The following is a 23,696-nucleotide window of genomic DNA, read 5'->3' as shown; positions in this document are numbered from 1 at the left end:
TCAAATTACCACATCCGTTAAACACTACTGTCACCGACCCCCTTCACATCCCTCCCCCACAGTACGGTCCTTTGCCCCTTCACATCAGCGCCTCACCAGCAGAACTGTGCCCCCTTTACATCCCCCTCTCATTCTCAAATCCCCCCCAACAGTAGTGTGCTCTCCCCTCTTCATATCAAACACCCACCCCACAGCACTGCCCCCCTTACATCCCTCCCCCAAAGTACTGCCCCTCCTTACATCACAACCCCCCTCAATATCATGCTCTTCCCTCTTCATATCAAACACCCACCCACAGCACTGCTCCCCTTTATATCCCCCCCAAAGCACTGCCACCTCACATCACAACCCCCCCCCCCCACCCCACAGTAGTATGCTCTTCCCTCTTCATATCAAATACCCACCCACAGCACGGCTCCCCTTTATATCCCCCCCAAAGCACTGCCACCTCACATCACAACCCCCCCCACCCCACAGTAGTATGCTCTTCCCTCTTTATATCAAACACCCACCCACAGCACTGCCCCCCTTTACATCTCTCCCCGCAAAGCACTGCCCCCCCCCCTTACATCACAACCCTCCTCAATAGCATGCTCTGCCCTCTTCATATTAAACCCCCATAGCACTGCCCCCTTTTTATCCCCGCAAAGCACAGCCCCTCACATCACCCCCCCACAGTAGTATGCTCTGCCCTCTTTACATCACCCCCCCCCCCCAAGGCACTGCCCCCCTCTTACGTCACAACCCCTCCACAATAGTATGCTCTTTCCTCTTTATATCAAACACCCACCCCACAGCACTGCCCCCCTTTACATCCCTCCCCCCAAAGCACTGCCCCCCTTACATCACAACCCCCCTCAATAGCATGCTCTGCCCTCTTCATATTAAACCCCCACAGCACTGCCCCCCCCTTTATATCCCCCCAAAGCACTGCCCCCTAAAAATCACACCCCTCACAATAGTGTGCTCTGCCCTCTTCATATTAAACACCCACCCCACAGCATTGTCTCCCTTTACATCAACCCCCCCCCCCCCCCAGAGCACTGCTCCCTCCCTTTACATCACCCCCTACACAGCACTGCCCCTCTTCACATCACACGCACAGCCAGAGTAGTGTCCTCTGCCCCCATTCCCTCTCCTACCTTAGAGCATAGCAGCGGGAGCAGTCATAAAATTTCTGGATCAGGTGTGGGAGGCACAGCATTGAACAGAGCGCGGGAGCTGCCGTGGGTTAATTCTTTGCATTACCCAGCAGGTGATTGGCTGCTAGGATGGCCCTGCATCCAATCACCCACTGGGCAACTTGAAAAGTTCACCCCAGCAGCTCCTGCGCTCTGTTCAATGCTGAGCCGCATCAACCGCATTCAATGAAAAGATACTGGACCAAATTTTAAATATTAAAGAAAATAAATATAAGACATGCTTGGTCAGAAATTTTATAGATTTTTTTATTAACCCTTAAAAAATCTGAAAATATTTAAAAAGTCCCGTCTTCCTTTCAACCTTAAATATATTTTTTTCTGCTACAACTTTCTTGTGGCACTTTTCACCGATGTCTGTCGGAAACATCACTTTGCGCCGTATCTTATCTGCCATGTCGAGTCCTTCAGTAAGGCCGGAATTTCCTCTGTGCTCGCATTATTGCAATCTTCTGCTTGTCTTCCTCAAACTTTCTATGTAGTTCAGCCAAGACTGGGGGAGAAAAAAAAATAAATAAATAAAAAAACAAAAAAAAATACAGAAAAATAAAAAACGAAAACAAGAATTCTAATTGGACACAATTGGGACAAGCAGGAAGGTTTCTTGTGCCCATCATGATTGTTGGAAAGGGGGCGGGCCTTTACAGCACATTCCATTACAACATACTATATGTACTTATGTAGTGAAGACAAATAAAGACATATATTAAAACATTATCTAAAAGGGCGGAGTCCTGTGGTTCTATCTTGCTTCTGTTGCTCTGATGCAGGCGATAGAGTGTTATTTCTGGACTGGAAGTGTGTTATTGGCAGATCACCAAGTGAAAATAAAAAAAGACTGCTTAAAAAAAAAAAAAAGAATTTGTGTTTAGATATGCTTTAACCTCTTGCTATCTGGGCACTTTTTACCCCCCTTCCTGCCCAGGCCAACTTTCAGCGCTGTCGCACTTTGACAATTGCGCCGTCATGCAACACTGTACCCAAATTAATTTTATTATTTTTCCTTTACACAAATAGAGCTTTCTCTTGGTGGTATTTAATCTTCCACTGTTTTTATTTTTTGTTCTTAGTTTCTATTATAAAATTTTGCAAGTAATTTTTCTCTTTCAGTGATATGCGCTGATGAGGCTGCACTGTTGGGTAGTGGTGCAACGGATTGTCACCGATCCGTGATCCACACGCCGCAATCCGCAGAGCGCTCCATGGTCTCGACCTTAGGAAAGGCCCCGGCTTCGGCCTAGTTCCGGAGCGGTGGCCATCTTGGTGCACCCGTCGGCCATTTACAATGTGATCGCTCCGTCAAATGACGGAGCGATCACTTGTAAACAAACCGGCGTCATGACGCCGCCGGTTCCTCTCTCTCCTGTGTACAGATCTGTACAGTGGAGGGGAGAGATCGGATGGCAGCAGCGCTGTGGGCTGGATCTGTAGTGCCCACAGCGCTGCTCTGTGACAATTGAAGTCACAGCCATCCCTCCATACTCTGCAATACCCTGCCAATACTCTGCCATACCCAGCCAATATTACAGTGGGGGGAGATGACGTGGATATTACAGTGGGGAATATATAGTGGTGGCATTTTCACAGGCTTTTGCAAATTCAATTATTCGCTGATCCGAAAAATGATCCGATCTGTTACTCTGATCCAAGGAACAATCCAATCCGTGAGTTTTTTGATCCGTTGCACCCCTACTGTTGGGGCTGCACTGATTATCAGTGTAGATCAGGGGTGCCCAACCAGGGGCCACATGTGGCCTGTGGAGCCCTCTGATGTGGCCCCGTGACCTCATGCTCTGAGTTGGCAGGCCCAGATCGCAGATTGCTAAGCCGCCATCCCAGAGCATCAGTGTTGTGAATGAAGGAAGAGGAAGAGGAAGCAAGTGGCTGTAGAGCATAAGCCGATGCGTCCTGTATAGCGCCAACTCCTGTTACAGGCGGAATGATACCAAATGCACCCTGCCTGAGACAGCAACAGCCTGAATACCTGAACAGAAGACTGTTATTAAAGGCAAGTTTAATACTAAAAAAAAAAAAAAAAAAAAAAAAAAAAACACACATGGGCATATTTGTTGTTCAGTGATCAATGGGCTACTTTCAAACTGATCCACAGGTGCAGTGCAATGCACCTGTGGGTCCCCTGCACTGAGCCATAGACTTCTGTTATTACCTGCGAGGTTGGGGCACTTTCAGAAAGTGCTTCACATTTGCAGGATATAATAGAATTCTATGGGAAAGTGCAGCTAACCCACAGGAAAGCCACAGGTGCAGTGCAACACACTCTTGGTATGGGGTAAACCACAGCACATCAGTGTGAAAGCAGCCTTAGGCCCTTTTACAGGATCAATCAGACCCTCCATTCACCTCTATGGAGTGGCTGAAGTCAGTTTACACCCGCTGACCCCCAAACCAATCTGCTGAAGAAAACAGAATCGGATCCATCCCCTTCCATCTGGGTGGATCAGATCAGGGGGCCCATAGAGTAGAGCGGGCTGCGTCCATGTCCGCTCCACATATGCGGAATGGACACAGACCTGTCATCCACCTGCACCGCTCATTGTGGCCTGCGACCGGTTACCAAGTTGCTTAAGTGGCCCTTGTTCTTCAAAAGGATTGGCCACCCCTGGTGTAGATGTCCCCAGTTACACTTGCCGGTTACCAGCTTTCCTCTCCTCACACTGCGACAGCGTGATAGGAAAGAAACGGTGATAACCGGCAAACTGGTTTACAGGTGATTAGCTGTGATTGGACACAGCTGATCACATGGTAGAGGGCTGCTGTGATTGGCCCTTTGCCCTGATCTGTGATCAGGGCACAGCAATCACAGAGTGCCCCAGATGCGCAGCTAGAGGTACTGGGAGGGCGTCTAATGACTGGATGGCCACGCTGTAGCCGTCAGTTGGCTATAGCTCGGTCAAGAAGTGGTTAGTAAAGTGTTGCACTGTATACTAAAAGCTTATATTTTTGGATTATAAAATATTTCCTTAATTACTTAAAAATGGTATGAAAGGCTTTTTTAACACATTCCCTCCCCCTCCTGTTACCCATGCTGCATAGCCTGTATTTAAAAAAAAAAAAAAAAAAAAAAAGGATCTGTGCAAATACTTTTTTCCTTTAACTCACTCCCTTGTTGTCGTCATGTGATCCAACAGCTACACCTTCCCTGCAACTCAGCTCTGCATTCCCAGCGCTGTAACATCAAATGGCGATGGGACAGCAGATATTTCTCCCAATGACTTGGGTGTGCCCCAGTATAATGGCGTGCACATGAGCATAATCCTGCATGCAAACATAGGCCTAGGATCATTTCCAGATGAGTGCAGGCTAGGGGCGCAACGGATTGTCACCAATCTGTGATCCGATCGGCACACGCAGCGGTCTGGGCCTTAGGAAAGGCCGCTGCTTCGGCCTATTTCCGGAGGGGCGGCCATCTTGGTGCGCCCGTCGGCCTTTTACAATGAGATCACTCTGCTGCTCTGTGACAATTGCAGTCACAGCCATCCCTCCATACCCTGCCAATACTCCGCCAATACCCTGCCAATACCCAGCCATGCTCAGCCAATATTACAGTGGGGGGGGGATTTCCATTACAGTGGGGAGAGTGTAGATAGTACAGTGGGGACTATATGGTGGTGGAATTTTCACAAATTTTTGCAAATTCAATTATTATTTGCCGATCCGAAAAATTATCTGATCCGTGACTCTGAGGAAGGATCCGATCCGTGAGTTTTCTGACCCGTTGCAGCCCTAGTGCAGGCACATGCATATGGGCACGTACACAACATTTCAGAGGTAGCGTCAAAAGGACTGGTAAGATCAATGCTGTGACCACAGATTGCTGGATGGTCTTCAGCTACCTACCCTGAAACCCAGGTACCTTATCTTATTTCTATGTATCTGTTGCTGCATAGCTTGTATCCTTAGCCACACATTGCTCTTGTCTACCTGTTGCTGACCTAGCTTATATCCATTCTGCAGGCTGCTCTTGTCTAACCGTTACTGACCCAGCTTGTATCCTTAGCACAGGTTGCTCTTGTCTACCTGTTACTGACCCAGCTTGTTTCCTTACTGCAGGTTTTTCTTGTCTACCTGTTGCTAACGTAGCTTGTATCCTTACTGCAGGTTGCTCTTGTCTACCTGTTGCTGACCCAGCCTTTACCCGTCCTGCAGGTTGGTCGTCTACCTCTTGCTGACCTAGCCTGTATCCTTACTGCAGGTTTTTCTTGTCTACCTCTTGCTGACCCAGCTTATATCTGTTCCACCGGTTGCTTTTGTCTACCGGTTGCTGACCTAGCATGTATCCTTACCGCAGGCTGTGCTTGTCTACCTCTTGTTGATACAGCTAAAATCCATGCCGCAGGTTGCTTGTCTACCTGTTGCTGACCTAGCTTGTATCCTTACAGCAGGTAGCTAGTCTTCCTCTTGCTGACCCAGCTTATATCCATTCTGCAGGTTGCTTGTCTACCTCTTGCTGACCTGTATCCTTACTGCAAGTTGCTCTTGACAAACTGTTGCTGACCAAGCTTGTATCTTTACCACAGGTCGCTCTCGTCTGCCTGTTACTGACCCAGCTTGTATCCTTACTGCAAGTTTTTCTTATTTAACTGTTGCTGACCTAGCTTGTCTCCTTACTGCAGGTTGCTGTTGTCTACCTGTTGCTGACCCAGCTTATATCTGTTCCACAGGTTGCTTGTGTCTACCTGTTGCTGACCTAGCTTGTATCCTTACCACAAGCTGCTCTTGTCTACCTCTTGCTGACCCAGCTTGTACTATGGCCACAGTCTGCTCTTGTCTACCTGCTGCTCACCCAGCTTGTTCCAGTCTATCTGTTGCTGACTCTGGCTTGATTTCTGACTATAGCTTTAAAAAAATGTTTCATTTCCTCAAATCAGGGTCTTTAACTCAAATAGGTTGCCACACACATCCTACTACCTACTTGACAGCCTGTATCACTCAGTTTCTTTTTCTGCAGTCTGGATGTTTCATTCAGTCAATTAACAAAGGTATATCAATCTGTATAGCGATCCGAGTTGGCTTTTGAAATTTTGCTGGCTAAATTATATTTCACCAATTTTCAAGAAATACCAGTTCATGGGTTTACTGCACTTTGCGGTTGAGCAGTATCTTTCCTGTTATTAATAAAAAAATAATTCCCACATGTACATATTTCTGCTGTAGTAGAAAAGAAAACCTACATTCTTTTTTGCTGTTACGATTCTGAAAGGCATAGAAAGCCAAAAGTTCCTTCTGGGCTCTCTTCTTCTTTTCTTTTTCTGCCACACGAATACTGACAGCTTCGGTTCTTGCTAAACCTGGACGCCGTCCTTTCCTTGTAACCGTCACCCAGCCGTCCTCATCGGGCTCCTCCTCTTCCTTGGCTTCTTCTTCTTTCTGTGCAGATGGAAATAAGGACACTTAGTATTTTGCCAGTCATTTTCATTTTAAAGTGGAGTTCCACCCAAAAGTGTAACTCCGAAAAGATGTGCATGAGACTGATCTCATGAATGTGCATCAGTAACCGAGACAGCAGCGGGAGCTGCCAGTGAGCCAACGAGAAGGAGGGGGTGGGGCCAATCCATGGCTGTGTGTGTGTGAATGGACACGCAGACCTGCAGCTTGGGAACAAGCCTGCTTGGGTGCCCCCAATTGCAAGCTCTGGAGCCAAGAGCGCCGGCGAAGGACCAGAGAAGTGGAAGATCAGGGATGCTCTGTGCAAAACCACTACACAGAGCAGAAATTTGCATTTAAAATAAAGCCTTTAAAGTGGTTGTAAACCCTTTTTTGTTGACTTTTACCTATAGGTAAGCCTAGAATAAGGCTTACCTATAGGTAGTGGAAATATCTCCTAAACGTGCGCCGTTTAGGAGATATTTCGCTTGTAGTGCGCCGATGTCGTCATTGGCGCATGCGCTGTGAAGAAACGGACCACCGTGCCGTTTCTTCCCCCAGCGTGTGCCGTGACTGACGGCTCCAGTGCGCGTGAGTGACATGACGCGACTCCGGACAGTCACGGAACCGGAGTCCGTGGCCCCGGAAGGAAGTGGGGTAAAGATGGACGTGGCCTACTCAGGGGACAGCGCGGGCTGCGTTTGCAGGTAAGTGTCGTATAATGGACTAGTATGTGGTGCATACTAACCCATTATGCTTTTCATTTGCAGGCCTTGCGGGGAGCAAGGCCTGTAAATGAAATCACTTTAAGTACTGCCTCTACCTTTATATAACCATTTTAAAGTGGGGTGCCCCTTAAAAAAAATAAAAAAAGTCAGCAGCTACAAATACTGCAGCTGCTGACTTTTAATAATCGGACACTTACCTGTCCCAGGGTCCAGTGATGCGGGGGAACAAAGCTCCGCTAGCCCCCCCCCTACGCTCGGCAGCGCCGGCATTCTTACTGTGGGCACCCAGCTGTGGCTTCACAGCCAGGCACCCACTGCGGCACCGCACGCCGTGATACGCCGCGCAGTCATCTGGGACCTGTCAGGTGTCCCAGATGACTGACTGCGCCGAGGGCAAGTGACATCGGGTGCCCGTGCACTAAAAGAGGCAGACTACGAGGGACCCCCTAGCAACAGGCATTTAGAGGCGAGTTAAAAAACAAAAAAGAAAAGAAAATCAAATTTTTAACTTAGCAATTCTTGTCATATTTTAACACTTTTTTTTTTTTTATATCTTACCTCTGCAACTTTCTTGTCATATTCCTGCATGTATTGCTCAACTTCGGCTTGGAGTTCAGTAACATCAACGAGGGACATCTCATAACCTTCTATCCAACCTGGAGAAAAAAAAAAATCAAAAATATGACAGCTAAGGCCTAATTTTTAAGGCTTCCTCTGGGCATCAATGGAGCTGGCTCCTGAATTCCATATTCATTTGTCCACTCGTTTGGCAAAGTAGATGTCCTCCAGTTAGAGCTGCGATGCGGGAACGCTGCGAATCTACTGCGGGTCCCCGCATCGCATGCCTCCCGCCAGTTCACACTGCCCTATGCGAACTGCTGGGAGTGTCGGTGAAAAGTTAATGACACCTCCAAATCAGTTCGCATATCGCAGTGCGATTTTCAAACTCGGACAGGAATCGGATTGCATGGTGTGAACACCCATGCGATCCGATTCTGCTGCGGACCAAAAAAAAAAAAAAAAAGGTCCTGTACGAGTTTGGGCCGGATGCGATGCGAATTCAGCCATACTATCTGTATGGCTGAAATCGCCTCGCACAGAGATCGCATGTGATTTGCACTGCAGTGCGGTGTGGTGCGAATCACATCCGATCTCGTACACCACAGCAGTGTGAACCCAGCCTAAAAGAAAAACGTATGTGCATACTTGTCCGAGGGCGTCTCAAAGCATTGAAACCAGATAATCATCATGACTACCAAGCAGCTAATATATGTAGAAGGTGTGGTCAGCAATGTTAATGTTGCTTTGTAGAAAAGTTTACTCTAAACAGAAGGGTTAGACATCTGAAGTCACCTTTACCAGAAAACAAAAAAATTCTACACACCTTGGATTCCAGTTTTTATAACATGATCCTCTCCTGATAAAACCAAGGGTGTTGTAAACTTAATGGAATTGAACTCACGAAGCCCTGAGGAATTTTTAAACACCACATAAGCCACTTTATATCCCTGTAAAAGTAAAAAAAAAGAATTTTATAATAAAAGAACAAATACAAAAACTATAATTTTTTTACAGTTTTTTTATATTTTTTGTGCTGAACTTCCTCCTCCCTTGCCTGGGTGGGAATGATATTGCACATGCATGCACAGATGTGCTGAAGGCGCTTGCACATGAAAATGAAACAGTTAAGGAGGTCCAGGACCTCTGTTTTGTCTGCATGCTTAAAACTTGGCTTGTGCACAGATGTGCCACAGGGCTCTGCCAGGTCCTGAAGCTGTGCATGCACCAAAAAAATAAAATAAAAAAATGGGAGGCACTGGTGAAGGCGGGATGGGGCCATCATTAACCACCTGCCAACCGTGCTATACCAAAATGAGGGCTATAGCGCAGACGGCTAGTTCTGGGAGGCCGCCATATGACGGCCTCCCGTGATCGCACCCACCCGTTGCTGGGCGCTGGTGGCACGCTCTGTGATCACAGTGTCCAGAGGAGACACAGACTACAGATTGGAGAAGGAGCCAATCAGCGGCTCTTTACCACGTGATCAGCTGTGCCCAATCACAGCTGATCACGGATGTAAATAGAAGCCGGTTATCTGTACTCCTTTCCTCGCGCTGACAGCATGAGGAGTGGAGAAGAGAGTGGATAACCAGTTTCTCTAAAAGGGATATGTACACCGATAATCAGGGCACTGATCATCAGTGTCCCGATTATCTGTGCAGTCCCAGCAGTGCTCACCAGTGCTGCCAATCAGTGTCTCCCCATCAGTGTCATGTATCACTGTAGCCTACCAGTGCCACCTCATTAGTGCTGCCCCATCAGCACTCATCAGTGCAGCAGAAAAATGACCCGTTTCCAAAATTTTATAACAAACTTTGAAAAGGTTTTTGTTCCAAATTTTCAGTCTTTTTTTTTAGTTTATTTTGCAAAAAATAAAACCCCCAGTGGTGATTAAATACCACTAAAAGAAAGCTCTATTTGTGTGAAAAAAACATCAACTTTTTTCATATGGGTACAGTGCTGCATGACCACGCAAATGTCATTTAAAGTGCAATAGCTCTGAAAGCTGAAAATTGGCCTGGGCAGGAAGGGGGTAAAAGTGCCCAGTAGGCAAGTGGTTGTTAACCCCCTTCTACTAAATGCTCCCATCCTCTATGTAGCATTATAATAATTGTCCCTGCGCCTGTGTTCTGTAAAAAATCTGCTTGATTTTCCCTATATGAGCGCAGCTCCTGGCACTCAGCTGACTGTTGGCTCTCTCTTTGGCTCACAGCTGCAGTGGGTGGGGCCAAGCCCTCCTGCTGAAATCAGACAGGGAGGAGGGGGAGAGAGATGACAATCAGCTGAGCGCCTGGAGCCACACTCATATATAGGCACAAATGGGCAGATTTTTTACATTAACAGGTACAATTATTATAATGATACAGATAGGATGGGAGTATTTAATAGCAGATATGAGAGCAGCAGGAGCAGTTGGGGGGGAGCAGGCACTGGTACGAGCAGACAGGCAAAGAGGGGAGAAGGACACAGGAGACAGATAGCAGGCAGCAGATGACGGAATCAAACTGACCATGGTGTCAGGGCTCAGCGGCCATAATTATTGTGGTCGGTTTGCAGAGGGGAGGGCATAGCTAGGCAGGATCAGCCAGGTATTTCAGGTGATACGGGGGTCCAAATGACACAGCACAAGCACTGTGCTGTATAACATGCTTTAAAGGAACAGGATCTTTATTTTATTTTTTTACAAAGGCTTTAAGGGAGATTGAAGTTCCTCTGATTGAGATTATATATATAACTAGAGCTGCAACTAACGATTAGTTTGTCTGTTGACTAATCTATTGATTATTTTTTCGATTACTCATCGACTATACGATTATTATTTATTTTTTATTAATCTAGTGTTTTTTTTTTTTTGATAAGCTAATTAATCCTTTGGATAACTTTACAAAAAATGCTAAGTACACAAAAAATAAATAAAAAAAAAGGTAAGATAAAAGAATATAACTAGTACACACACTAATATATATATATATATATATATATATATATATATATATATATATATATATATATATATATATATATATACATACATACACACACACACACACACATATATACACATATATATATTAGTTATATTCTTTTATCTTACTTTTTTTATGTACTTATTTTTTGTAAAGTTAAAAGAAATATATATATATATAGCATGGAGGAGAGCGGAATACACGGAGCAGTGTGACGCATCGACGCCCTGCACGCACGTCGACGTATTTTGGTAGTCGACTCGTCGTGGCAGCCCTAATATAAACAGTTACATAGTAGGTGAGGTCGAAAAGAGACACAAGTCCATCAAATCCAACCTATGTGTCCAATTATATGTCAGTATATAATTTCATTAAAGCGGAGGTCCACCCTAAAATGGACCTTCCGCTCATCGGATTCCTCCCCCCCTCCGGCGCCACAATTGGCACCTTTCAGGGGGGAGGGGGGTGCAGTTACCTGGATAATCCAGGTAACTGCACCCACTTCCGGGCTAGCTCTCTGCGGAAAGGGGCGTACATTACGCCCCTTTCCGCAAGTGCCCGCCCCCTTCCGCAAGTGCCCCGCTGCCTGCTGGGAAACACACAGATCCCAGAGGCAGCGGGGACCGTCCTCATTGCGCAGCGCGGCTCGCGCATGCGCAGTAGGGAACCGGGAAATGAAGCCGAAAGGCTCCATTTCCAGATTCCCATACCCAAGATGGCGGCGGCAGCACTCGAGTGTCGATCTAGAGATCGGCTTCGGGTGCCGACATCGTGGGCGCGCTGGACAGGTAAGTGTCACTATTTTAAAAGTCAGCAGCTGCAGTATTTGTAGCTGCTGACTTTAAAAAAAAAAAAAAAAAAACCGGAGTCCCGGCGGACTCCCGCTTTAATATATCCCAAAGTTTGTAGATGGTATAACTTTTCCCCAAACTAATCAATATTATTTTTTTTATTTTTTTGGGGCTTATTGGGATTTTTTATTACCAAAAGTACGTAGCAGAATACATATTGGCCTAAATTGATTAAGAATTAAAATTTTTTACATTTGTGTTTTTTTTTTTTTTTATTGTATGTGTTTTAAAGCAGAAAAAAAAATGGCTTGGTCAGGAAGGGGAGGGGGTAAATCTTCTGGAGGTCAAGTGGTTCAGTGGCACAGACAGCAATAAAAACTGACAATCATTATATTCCTTCTTCAAGCCATTCAAAAAAAAAAAAAAAAGTTTTGCCTTTAGTTATACTTTAAGCTGGGTACACAGGACAAAATTCGGGTGTAAACGGTTGGTTCGGCACCAGCAGACTTTTGGCCGTGTGCACAGCTGTTGATTCTACAGAATCTGGTTTTCCGATTATAGTTATATACTATAACCATGACCCTGGACTGATTTCTTCACACTCACCTTTAGCGCATTCAAGTTAAAGAATTTGGAAACGGCATGATCCTTTACTGATGGAGCGGGCCTCTCAAGCACTTCCACAGACTCCACATGACCACAACAACTGAAAAGTCTAGATAAACATTTCTAAACAAAAAAATAAAAATAGAAAAATTACATAAGAAAATTTTTTTACGGTAAATCCCAACCATCACCAGTACAAATTATACACTGTACTCACGTGCCAGTCCCCCCCCCCAAAAAAAAATTCAAAGTCAGCAACTACAAATACTGTAGCTGCTGATATTTAATAAAAAGGACACTTACCTGTCCCAGGGATCCAGTGCCGCCCTCACCCAGGCCACCTCTCTGCCGGTCTTAGGGTTCCGTGGTCCCGGCATGTTTACTGTAGGAAGCTGGCTGTGACTCCTTGCAGCTTCACATCCAGCTTCTCGCTGCACTATATGAATGGTCTTGCAGCCTCATGGGACCTGTGATGTATTCCAGAAGGCTGCAGGCAAGGAAGGGGTGGAGCCAAACTTTCCGCATGGATTGCCTAGGCCAGTGATGGCAAACCTTGGCACCCCAGATGTTTTGGAACTACATTTCTCATGATGCTCCACTACGCTGCAGAGTGCATGAGCATCATGGGAAATGTAGTTCCAAAACATCTGGGGTGCCAAGGATCGCCATCACTGGCTAGTCGATCCGAGTGGGAACCTGTCAAACCAGGTACCCGCTAACCCTCAAGAATACTTAAAGTGGAAGTAAACCCATCGATTTAAACAGTTAAAAAAAAAAGGCATGCCGGGAATGCTAACTGCACATTGGCTGTGCTCTCAGCCAAACTATCCAATGGCTGGTGTCACAACGAATCACATGTGCAGCACCATAGCAGTTGAAGATTAAACAGAGGCAAAGATGGCAGCTTCCTTGGCTGAAAACGATAGGGGAGTTTACTTCCACTTTAAGAGAGGAGAATAAAGAAAGGGTGTATCGATGCACCTAGTGGTATGGTGGATACACCTAGGGAAATTATAATAGAAGTGCCGCGTCCTAAATTACATTCAGAGAAAATAGCAAGAAGAGGGGGGCTGTGGACTTTTTAGGCACTAATACAGAAAACTATTTTAATTAATTAAAAAGGTATAATTTTATTTACAAAAGAACGTGTTTACATAAATAGATATTAAAAAAGAAGGAACGAGTCATATATACTCCAAAGTTTATCAGCAAGGGATGTTACCATCATTTCGATCGTCTTAAATAATATAATTACTGAAGAGTGACAAGATGATGTCTTCAATTGGTAAGTAATCACAGGTTTGTATAAAGATGACAAGATGGTAAAGCATAAAGATGACAAGGTCTCTTTGAAAAAGTCACGTGTTTGTGACGCAACGCGTCAGGGAGGAGCCAGGTGTTGTGTCCGTCACTTCCGGTCACGGCCGAGACCGGAAGTCTCTTTGTTTACAAGCGCTACAGCGATTTTAAATGCAAGTGTGGATTTTATTTTTCATTAAATATTCGTGAATACTACACATGAGAGTCCCCTTCTTTTTTCCCTATGGTCTGACATACTGTACCTGATGGATGAGTGTGCCATATAGAGGAGAGCAAGCAACTTTTTTTTTTTTTTTTTACAAAGCGCATATGACCCTTAGGGGTCTCGAATTGAGGTGAGAGGCTGGGGGAAACAGGGGGGTGCATCATTAAGCACTGAAGGTGGAGCATTTTTGTGGAGTTTGCCTGCACTTGTACACATATTGCATGATTGCAAAGACTGTCACAATTGGAATATCATTGTTTGGATAGCACTGGATGTTTCTTCACCGGAGTTTTTTCTTGGATGGACTTTATTGAAATTTTGGATTGGGACTGTTTATCCATCTTTTCACTTTGCACAGCTATTTGCGTGTCGATTATTATCGCATAATATATGCGTTGTTTGCACTTTAGTCAATTTAATATTTATTTTGCTCTATTTATTGAGTTTGCATTTTTTTCTCATTTATATTGCAATTTTGATCAATTTAGGTGATATTTATTTATTGATATACAGGTAGCGCTACATAATTTTTTTTTTATTCAAGGTGCTGATACTGACTTCACACCCGACATGTTTCGCGTACTTCGGACGCTTCCTCTGGGGCCCAGTTATGACTAATTCCTTTTGCAGAGATAGAAAAACATAGACGCCTATCAACACGCCAAAAATCACAAGTTTGTTTCTATTTTTCCACCCGAACTGAAGGGGTTCACAGGCAAGACGTATAGTTTAATATGTTTATACCAGGTTAGGAGCAGACGCCCAAGAATATAGTATTTCCACCAAAGGGTCTATATGAAGAGATAAATCTTACGCTTTAAACACATCCTCAAAGCAAGAAAAGCCAGTTGTGAATGGGAAGATATTCATGCCAATGAATCAGTGGGGCAGAAAAGGTAGGGAGAGATAGAGGCAGTAAGATTTATCTCTTCATATAGACCCTTTGGTGGAAATACTATATTCTTGGGCGTCTGCTCCTAACCTGGTATAAACATATATGGTTCTTATTAAACTATACGTCTTGCCTGTGAACTCCTTGAGTTCGGGTGGAAAAAATAGAAACAAACTTGTGATTTTTGGTGTGTTGCTAGGTGTCTACGTTTTTCTATCTCTGCAAAAGGAATTAGTCATAACTGGGCCCCAGAGGAAGCGTCCTAAGTACGCGAAACATGTCGGGCATGAAGTCAGTATCAGCACCTTGTCATCTTTGATGCTTTACCATCTTTATACAAACCTGTGATTACTTACCAGTTGAAGACATCATCTTGTCACTCTTCAGTAATTATATTATTTAAGACGATAGAAATGATGGTAACATCCCTTGCTGATAAACTTTGGAGGATATATGACTCGTTCCTTCTTTTTTTTTAATATGTATTTATGTAAACACGTTCTTTTGTAAATAAAATTATATTTTTTTAAAATTAATTAAAATTGTTTTCTGTATTAGTGCCTAAAAAGTCCACAGCCCCCCTCCCTCTTCTTGCTATTTTCTCTGAATACTCAAAAATAAATTTATCCAAAAGTAGTATTGGGGGGGGGGGGGGGGGGGGAGAGAGGCAGAAGTGAAGTTCCCCTTTAATGTTATCTTCCATCATACTACAACACATCTTCATTTAGCTGTCAGACTCAGACATGTAGGTTGATCAGATAGGGAGTTGGGTTACTGTTGAGAAAGGAAATGGCAGGAAATCTTAGAAAAGGAAGGGCAGCAGTGATAGGGGGCAGTGATATGGGGGCACCGATGAGCAGTGTTTGGCAGCACATGTGGGACAGCACTGATTATCAGAACACGGATGATCAGTGCCCCGATTATCAGTGCCGATGTCCCTTTAACACAAGCCAGTTATCGGCTCTCTTCATCTCTCTTCATGCTGTCAGCCTGAGGAAAGAAAAGCTGATAGCCGCCTTGTGTTTACATCCTGTGATCAGCTGTCATTGGCCGACAGCTGATCACGGGGTAAAGGGCCTACGATTGGCTCTTTATCCCGACCTGTGATCAGCTCAGTCCTTCAGACTAAGCGATTGAAGAGCGTGCCGTCCGTGCTCACGGGAGGACGCCAACAGATGCCCTCCGCTGTAGCCATCATTCGGCTATAGCGTGGGCAGTAGGTGGTTAAACTTCTTCTGCAAAAAAAGGGGGAATCCCTGAAGTGAATTTTCAGGTTCTGAGGAACTTTTACTAAAATGTATTTATTCATGGTCCAAGACAAATGTGCCCCCATACATTGGAGGTCAGGAGGGAGAACGCACCCCTTGCAGCTGTGTTCAGAATGGCATCCTTACGTAAAGCTAACAAAAACAAAAAAAAAACACAACATTATTGGGGTCATGTTGCTGCTGGTTTTGCCAAATGGTGTAGAACCCAGAACTATACAGTCACCATCAAATACCCACAGCTCAAGGAACTCCTAGCAACCTCTCAAGGAACCTTAGTTGAGAACGGCTGGTCTAGATAGTTGATGGTATCAGGGGATTCAATGTACCATACTTCATCAGTACAAAGGAAAATGTGCCTGTCCTTGCAAGCCCTGCATCAGAGCATAGGACAAATGATGTAAGGGGGGGGGGGAGGACTCTGATGGGGACACCTGATGTAAAGGGGGGAGGAGGACTCTGATGGGAAAACCTGATGTAAAGGGGGGGGGGGGGAGAACGACTCTGATGGGGACACCTGATGTAAAGGGGGGGGGGACTCTGATGGGGACACCTGATGTAAAGAGGGGGGGGGGAGACTGATGGGGACACCTGATGTAAAGGGGGGGGGGGGAAGGACTCTGATGGGGACACCTGATGTAAAGAGGGGGGGGGGGAGGACTCTGATGGGGACACCTGATGTAAAAGGGTGGGGAAGGAGGACTCTGATGGGGAATCTTGATGTAAGGGATTTACTCTGATGGGGAATCTTGATATAAAAGGGGGGGGGGACTCTGATGGGGACACTTGATGTAAAGGGGGGGGGACTCTGATGGGGACACCTGATGTAAAGAAGGGGGGGGGAAGACTGATGGGGACACCTGATGTAAAGAGTGGGGGTGAAGAGAGGAGGACTGATGGAAAAACCTGATGTAAAGGGGGGGGGAGGAGGACTCTGATGGGGACACCCGATGTAAAGGGGGGGACTCTGATGGGGACACCTGATGTAAAGGGGTGGGGAAGGAGGACTCTGATGGGGAATCTTGATGTAAGGAGGGGGGGGGACTCTGATGGGGAATCTTGATATAAAAGGGGAGGAGGGAGGACTCTGATGGGGACACCTGATGTAAGGGGGCTCTGATGATCAGAATGCCCCCTAACATCAGCTATATTCCCATCAGAGACCCCCCCCCCCCGTAGACCAGTTTCCATAGCTACGAGTCACTTCATTGATTCTTACCTCTGTGCAGTATGCTGGGATGTTGATTACAAATAACGTGTTATTCTGTAATTGTGGTTTATCCGCCTGGCCCCTTACTTTGTGCTCTTTTGCATACAAGTAGTGCTGTGAAGTGTGCTCGGCTGAGAACTTCACTGGGATACCTGTTAAAAAAATAAAAAAATTTAATGACATTATTCACACACATTGTATTGGTTAAAATATGGTATCTTTATATATTCAACTTGAGCTCTGGTCACAAAAACCTTTAAATATATATATTTCAATAGCCACAAAGGATATCTACTTTCTGAGCACCAAATGCCTTTGCAAGTCCAGATATTATCTTTTAAAAGTAGCAGTGACATCATCACTGGGCGGGACATAGCCAGTGCAGAGAGAGGAGCTGTGGGAGGGACTCAACAGGCTCCACTCACTACAGGTTGCCTGCAGAAGACTACAGGAGGGGGTGGAGACAAGACCAGTCACCCTGCACAAGGAGAGAGAGCAGCAGTGAGCGGTCTTTATTACAGGAAGCTCCTGCACAGAGGGAAAGTCTCACATTGGATTACTGTACAGATCTGGAAGAAATGCACAAAGTACACCAAGATTCAAGAAGAATGCACATGACGAAGGGGGGGGGGGGCTCTGATGGGAGCACCTGATGCAAGGGGGGGGCTCTGATGGGCGCACCTGATGCAAGGGAGGGGGGGGGGCTCTGATGTGAGCACCTGATGCAAGGGAGGGGGGGGCTCTGATGTGAGCACCTGATGCAAGGGAGGGGGGGGGGCTCTGATGTGAGCACCTGATGCAAGGGAGGGGGGGGGCTCTGATGTGAGCACCTGATGCAAGGGAGGGGGGGGGCTCTGATGGGAGCACCTGATGCAAGGGAGGGGGGGGGCTCTGATGGGAGCACCTGATGCAAGGGAGGGGGGGGGGGGGGGCTCTGATGGGAGCACCTGATGCAAGGGAGGGGCTCTGATGGGAGCACCTGATGCAAGGGAGGGGGGGGGGCTCTGATGGAAGCACCTGATGCAAGGGAGGGGGGGCTCTGATGGGAGCACCTGATCCAAGGGAGGGGGGGCGGCTCTGATGGGAGCACCTGATGCAAGGGAGGGGGGGGCAGCTCTGATGGGAGCACCTGATGCAAGGGGGGGGGGGCTCTGATGGGAGCACCTGATGCAAGGGGGGGGGGCTCTGATGGGAGCACCTATGCAAGGGGGGGGGGGGGCTTTGATGGGAGCACCTGATGCAAGGGAGGGGGGGGCTGATGAGAGCACCTGATGCAAGGGAGGGGGGGGGGGCTCTGATGGAAGTACCTGATGTAAGAGGGGACTCCTGATGTAAGGGGGGGGCTCTGATGGGAGCACCTGATGTAAGGGGGGCTCCTGATGTAAGGGAGGGAGGGGGCCCTGATGGGAGCACCTGATGTAAGGGAGGGAGGGGGCTCTGATGGGAGCACCTGTTGTAAGGGGGGGCTCCTGATGTAAGGGAGGGGGTGTTCTGATGGGAGCACCTGATGTAAGGGAGGGGGGGGCTCTGATGGGAGCACCTGATGTAAGGGAGAGGGGGGGCTGTGATGGGAGCACCTGATGTAAGGGAGAGAGGGGGGGCTCTGATGGGAGCACCTGATGTAAGGGGGGGCTCTAATGGGAGCACCTGATGTCAGGGAGGGAGGGGGGGGCTCTGATGGGAGCATCTGATGTAAGGGAGGGGGGGCTCTGATGGGAGCACCTGATGTAAGGGAGGGGGGGCTCTGATGGGAGCACCTGATGTAAGGGAGGGGGGCTCTGATGGGCGCACCTGATGTAAGGGAGGGAGGGGCTCTGATGGGAGCACCTGATGTAAGGGATGGAGGAGGGGGAGCTCTGATGGGAGCACCTGATGTAAGGGAGGGCGGCTCTGATGGGATCACCTGATGTAAGGGAGGGAGGGGCTCTGATGGGAGTATCCGATGTAAGGGGGAGCACCTGATGTAAGGGGGGGGGGGCTCTGATGGGAGAACCTGATGTAAGGGAGGGAGGGGATCTGATGGGAGTACCTGATGTAAGGGAGGGAGGGGCTCTGATGTAAGGGAGGGGGTGTTCTGATGGGAGCACCTGGTATAAGGGAGGGGGGGGCTCTGATGGGAGAACCTGATGTAAGGGGGGGCTCTGATGGGAGCACCTGATGTAAGGGAGGGCGGCTCTGATGGGATCACCTGATGTAAGGGAGGGAGGGGCTCTGATGGGAGTACCCGATGTAAGGGGGAGCACCTGATGTAAGGGGGGGGGCTCTGATGGGAGAACCTGATGTAAGGGAGGGAGGCTCTGATGGGAGAACCTGATGTAAGGGAGGGAGGGGCTCTGATGGGAGAACCTGATGTAAGGGAGGGAGGGGCTCTGATGGGAGTACCTGATGTAAGGGAGGGAGGGGCTCTGATGGGAGTACCTGATGTAAGGGAGGGAGGGGCTCTGATGTAAGGGAGGGGGTGTTCTGATGGGAGCACCTGGTGTAAGGGAGGGGGGGCTCTGATGGGAGAACCTGATGTAAGGGGGGGGGGGGGCTCTGATGGCAGCACCTGATGTAAAAAGAGTTACATCAGTTATTCCCATCAGACCCCCCACCCCCATATAGGTCAGCTTCTCTCCTCACAGTGCCTATGAAGGTGTTAAACAGATGATGTCATTGGTTACTAGGACGCCGCGATCCTAGCAACCAATGACTGCTGCTCAGAGGTCATCCAGCATGGCAGACTGGTTGGCTGACGGTCCAGATCGGTACCGCCATTCATTGCAGGCTGACATACAGTCCTATGAATATTGTATATGGGTGAATACATGGAAGGGGAGGGGGTTGTGCTGCACTGCCCCCCTCCCCCCATATTACCGGACATGTACCTTTATATCCAGCAGGGGCCGCACACTCCTGTCCCGACATTGTCCCTCTGGTATCACCCCCGGTACCAGCTCGGGGACTTCTATTCTCATACACGTGATGGCCCCTCACCCATGGCGCTTCCTTACCACGTGCTGGAGGTAGTGGTCACGTGACCCATGGCAGCTTCCTCCCGGGCCACGCCCCTAGAACGCGATAACTTGTACGCAGCGTCTCCTTGGAAACCGAATAGCGTGCGGGCGGAGCCAAGAAATCACCGGCCATCTTTGTTATTGGAAAGCGACTCATTCCAGCAATGTGCGCTGTGGGCAGCTGGGTGATTCGGTAGAAGGAGAGCGCTCCGGTGGCCATCTTTATTATGGTGAAGTGCCTACTTCCTACCATGTGCTCTGTGGGCAAATAAGAAATGTAGTACAAAGCAGGATTAGCTACAGCATATCCTAGAGGGCCCCCCTATTGGCTTTTGGGCTGATAGTATATGGATGATTACCAGTTTCAGAGCGTCATTAGCAGCTAACCAAGCATGATCTGTGCTTGGTTAGTTGCTTTGGAGGGAGGGGAGACATTGGGGATCTGAAAGACCCCCGAAGTCTCCATAAAGAGGACATGTCACTGCCCAAATGTATTACGAGGGGGCGTTTTCGACCAACTGTGATAGCAATAAAGTAAAACGGAACAAAAAAAAAGTGCAAAAAAAAATGTAATAAAAATAAATTTAAAAGCACCCCTTTCCTCCCCACATGTACACAAATGTGTGTGTAGATCCGGTAATCTGCGATTTGATCTGCACATGTGAGGAATCACCACTGAGAGCGATAATTCTAGGGCCGTAATACACCATTAACTCTAAACTGACATCCTGTAAAAGCTTATGAAGAGTGATCTATGGACAAAAAAACTAAAAACTGACTGGTTTTCTATGCAGAGCTGCACCAGATTTTGCACTCTCCAGTTTTAGTAAATCAACCCCATTACTTGCCAAACCTTATACTTGTAAATTTTATTGTTTTTCCGGCATAGGGTTTGTCCTTTATATGCCTTTTAGCATATTTGCAGCAAATAAAGAGCATACCTTTTAGCTATTGTATTGTTGGTGGTAACAGGAAAAAATGAATCATTGTGCACAGCAATAAAAACCTGACAGGGGTCCCAACCAGTCCATACCCTGTGCAAAATAAAAATGTTTTGAGCTATATATAGCCTATATATACATGCTGACTTTGCAGCAACTAAATCACAATTGCAAAACAAAAGCTAGCAAAGTAGGTCATATAAAGGAGATCACCAGGTAGCGGTATGTGTCAGCAGCAGAGGTGTAAGAAGAAGTGCCATGATTTGAGAATACTAAGATTAACGTGAGGCAAGCAGCAGAGTTCTGAGTAGGCTCAATAGTCAGTGCCTACCTGAAGGGGTATCAGTCAAAAAATTACAGAGTGATGAAATGTCAATAGGAGGAGTCTCCGAAATAATGACAGCCTATGACACATAAAAGGAACTTATCAGGCTCTTAAAGACATAAGAACAATAATAACTGGTCGGGGTCGTCCTGAGGGTTGTAGAAGAATGTATACATTTTATTGTGGGAAGGCCATGGATAGTGTTTAAGGCAATCTTCTACCAGGGTTCTACTGTCTGCCAAAGAATTTGTATCTCTTTCCATCCAGTGCTGCTCCACCAACTGCTCCCTCTCCATTGCCTATCTCCACAATCAACTGCCCCCACTGTTCTGCCTGTCCACTCCATCAACTTCCCCCTATGTATTGCCTGCCCCCACCATTAACTGCGTCCCATGTACTGCCTGTACCCACCATCACCTGCCTCCCTCTGTACTGCCTTTCCACTCCATCAACTGCTCCCTATGTACTGCCTGTCCACTCCATCAACTGCCTTCCCCTGTACTGCCTGTACCCACCATCAACTGCCTACACTGTACTGCCTGTCCACTCCATCAACTGCTCCTTATGTACTGCCTGTCCCCACCATCAACTGCTCCCTATGTATTGCCTGTCCCCACCATCAACTGCCTCCCCCTGTACTGCCTGAACCCACCATAAACTGCCCCCCACTGTACTTCCTGTTCTCACCATCAGCTGCCTAGCCCTGTATTACCTGTTCTCACCATCAACTGCCCTTGCTGTGCTGCTTTTCTCATTCATTAACTGCCCCCTCTCTATTGCCTATCTCTACAATCAACTGCCCAACTGTACTGCCTGTGCACTCCATCAACTGCTCCCTCTGTACTGACTGTTCCCACCATCAACTGCCCTTGCTGTACTGTCTTTCCCCTCCATCAACTGCCCCCTCTTTATTGCCTGTCTCAACCATCAATTGCCTCCTCCGTACTGCCTGAGTCCACTAAAAACTGCCCCTCTGTATTGCCTGTCCCCAAAAACAGCTGCCTCCCCCTGTACTGCCTGTCCTCACCATCAACTGCCCCCTCTGTACTGCCTGTCCCCACCATCAACTGCCTCCTACTGTACTTCCTATCTACACCACCAACTACCCCTGCTGTACCGTCTTTCCTCTCCATCAAATGCCACCTTTTTATTGCCTGTCTCAACCATCAATTACCTCCTCCGTTCTGCCTGACTCCACTTCAAACTGCCCCCTCTGTATTCCCTGTCCCTACAATAAACTGCCTCCCCTTGTACTGCCTGTCCTCACCATCAACTGCCTCCCCCTGTACTGCCTGTCTTTACCACCAACTGCCTCCCTCTGTACTGCCTGTCCTCACCATCAGCTGCCCCCCCCGTACTGTCTGTTCCCACCATCAGCTGCCTTCCCCTGTACTGTCTGTTCCCACCATAAGCTGCCTCCCCCTGTACTTCCTATCCTCACCATCAACTGCCTCCCCTGTACTGCCTGTCCTCAACATCAACTGCCTCCCCCTGTACTGCCTGTCATCACCATCAACTGCTTCCCTCTGTACTGCCTGTCCTCACCATTAGCTGCCTCCCCCGTACTGCTTGTCCTCACCATCAGCTGTCTCCCCCTGTACTGCCTGTCCTCACCATCAACTGCTTCCCTCTGTACTGCCTGTCCTCACCATCAGCTGCCTCCCCCTGTACTGCCTGTCCTCACCATCAACTGCCCCTCTGTACTGCCTATCCTCACCATCAGCTGCCCCCCCCCCTGTACTGCCTGTCCTCACCATCAACTGCCCCTCTGTACTGCCTATCCTCACCATCAGCTGCCCCCCCCCCATACTGCCTGTCCTCACCATCAACTGCCCCCTCTGTACTGCCTGTCCTCATCATCAACTGCCCCTCTGTACTGCCTGTCCTCACCATCAGCTGCCCCCCCCTCCATACTGCCTGTCCTCACCATCAACTGCCCCCTCTGTACTGCCTGTCCTCACCATCAGCTGCCTCCCCCTGTACTGCCTGTCCTCACCATCAACTGCCCCCTCTGTACTGCCTGTCCTCACCATCAACTGCTTCCCCCTGTACTGCCTGTCCTCACCCTCAGCTGCCACCCCTGTACTGCCTGTCCTCACCATCAGCTGTCTCCCCCTGTACTGCCTGTCCTCACTATCAACTGCTTCCCTCTGTACTGCCTGTCCTCACCATCGACTGCCTCCACCTGTACTGCCTGTCCTCACCATCAACTGCCTCCCTCTGTACTGCCTGTTCTCACCATCAGCTGCCTCCCTTTGTACTGTCTGTTCCCACCATCAAGTGCCTCCCCCTGTACTGTCGGTTCC

General features: G+C 47.7%; 1 protein-coding gene across 1 annotated transcript; it reads right to left on the bottom strand.

Moving 5' to 3' along the window:
- Positions 1 to 1,423: 1,423 nt before the first annotated feature.
- Positions 1,424 to 20,158, bottom strand: RRP7A (ribosomal RNA processing 7 homolog A). The gene is made up of 7 exons (XM_077450516.1): positions 19,996 to 20,158; positions 17,138 to 17,280; positions 12,237 to 12,359; positions 8,697 to 8,820; positions 7,871 to 7,968; positions 6,392 to 6,587; positions 1,424 to 1,692 (listed from the first exon to the last, which is right to left on the bottom strand). Exons 1-7 carry the CDS (start codon positions 20,033 to 20,035, stop codon positions 1,607 to 1,609), a joined length of 810 nt encoding a protein of 269 aa, XP_077306642.1. The 5' UTR covers positions 20,036 to 20,158; the 3' UTR covers positions 1,424 to 1,606.
- Positions 20,159 to 23,696: the final 3,538 nt, after the last annotated feature.

Source organism: Lithobates pipiens, unplaced genomic scaffold (assembly GCF_037356315.1).
Source record: "Lithobates pipiens isolate NorthernLeopardFrog02 unplaced genomic scaffold, aLitPip1_a1.2 Scaffold_23, whole genome shotgun sequence".
Taxonomy (NCBI): Eukaryota; Metazoa; Chordata; class Amphibia; order Anura; family Ranidae; genus Lithobates; species Lithobates pipiens.
This window is presented reverse-complemented; position numbering and strand designations above follow the sequence as displayed.

Excerpts from the sequence above, each read along its gene's own strand:
- RRP7A (XM_077450516.1), bottom strand. The coding sequence starts at position 20,035 with ATGTCGGGACAGGAGTGTGCGGCCCCTGCTGGATATAAAG. Across the intron at positions 17,281-19,995 it reads GGCCCCTGCTGGATATAAAG|GTATCCCAGTGAAGTTCTCA; the intron begins GTACATGTCCGG and ends TTTTTTTAACAG. Across the intron at positions 6,588-7,870 it reads ATGACAAGAAAGTTGCAGAG|AAAGAAGAAGAAGCCAAGGA; the intron begins GTAAGATATAAA and ends CCATCTGCACAG.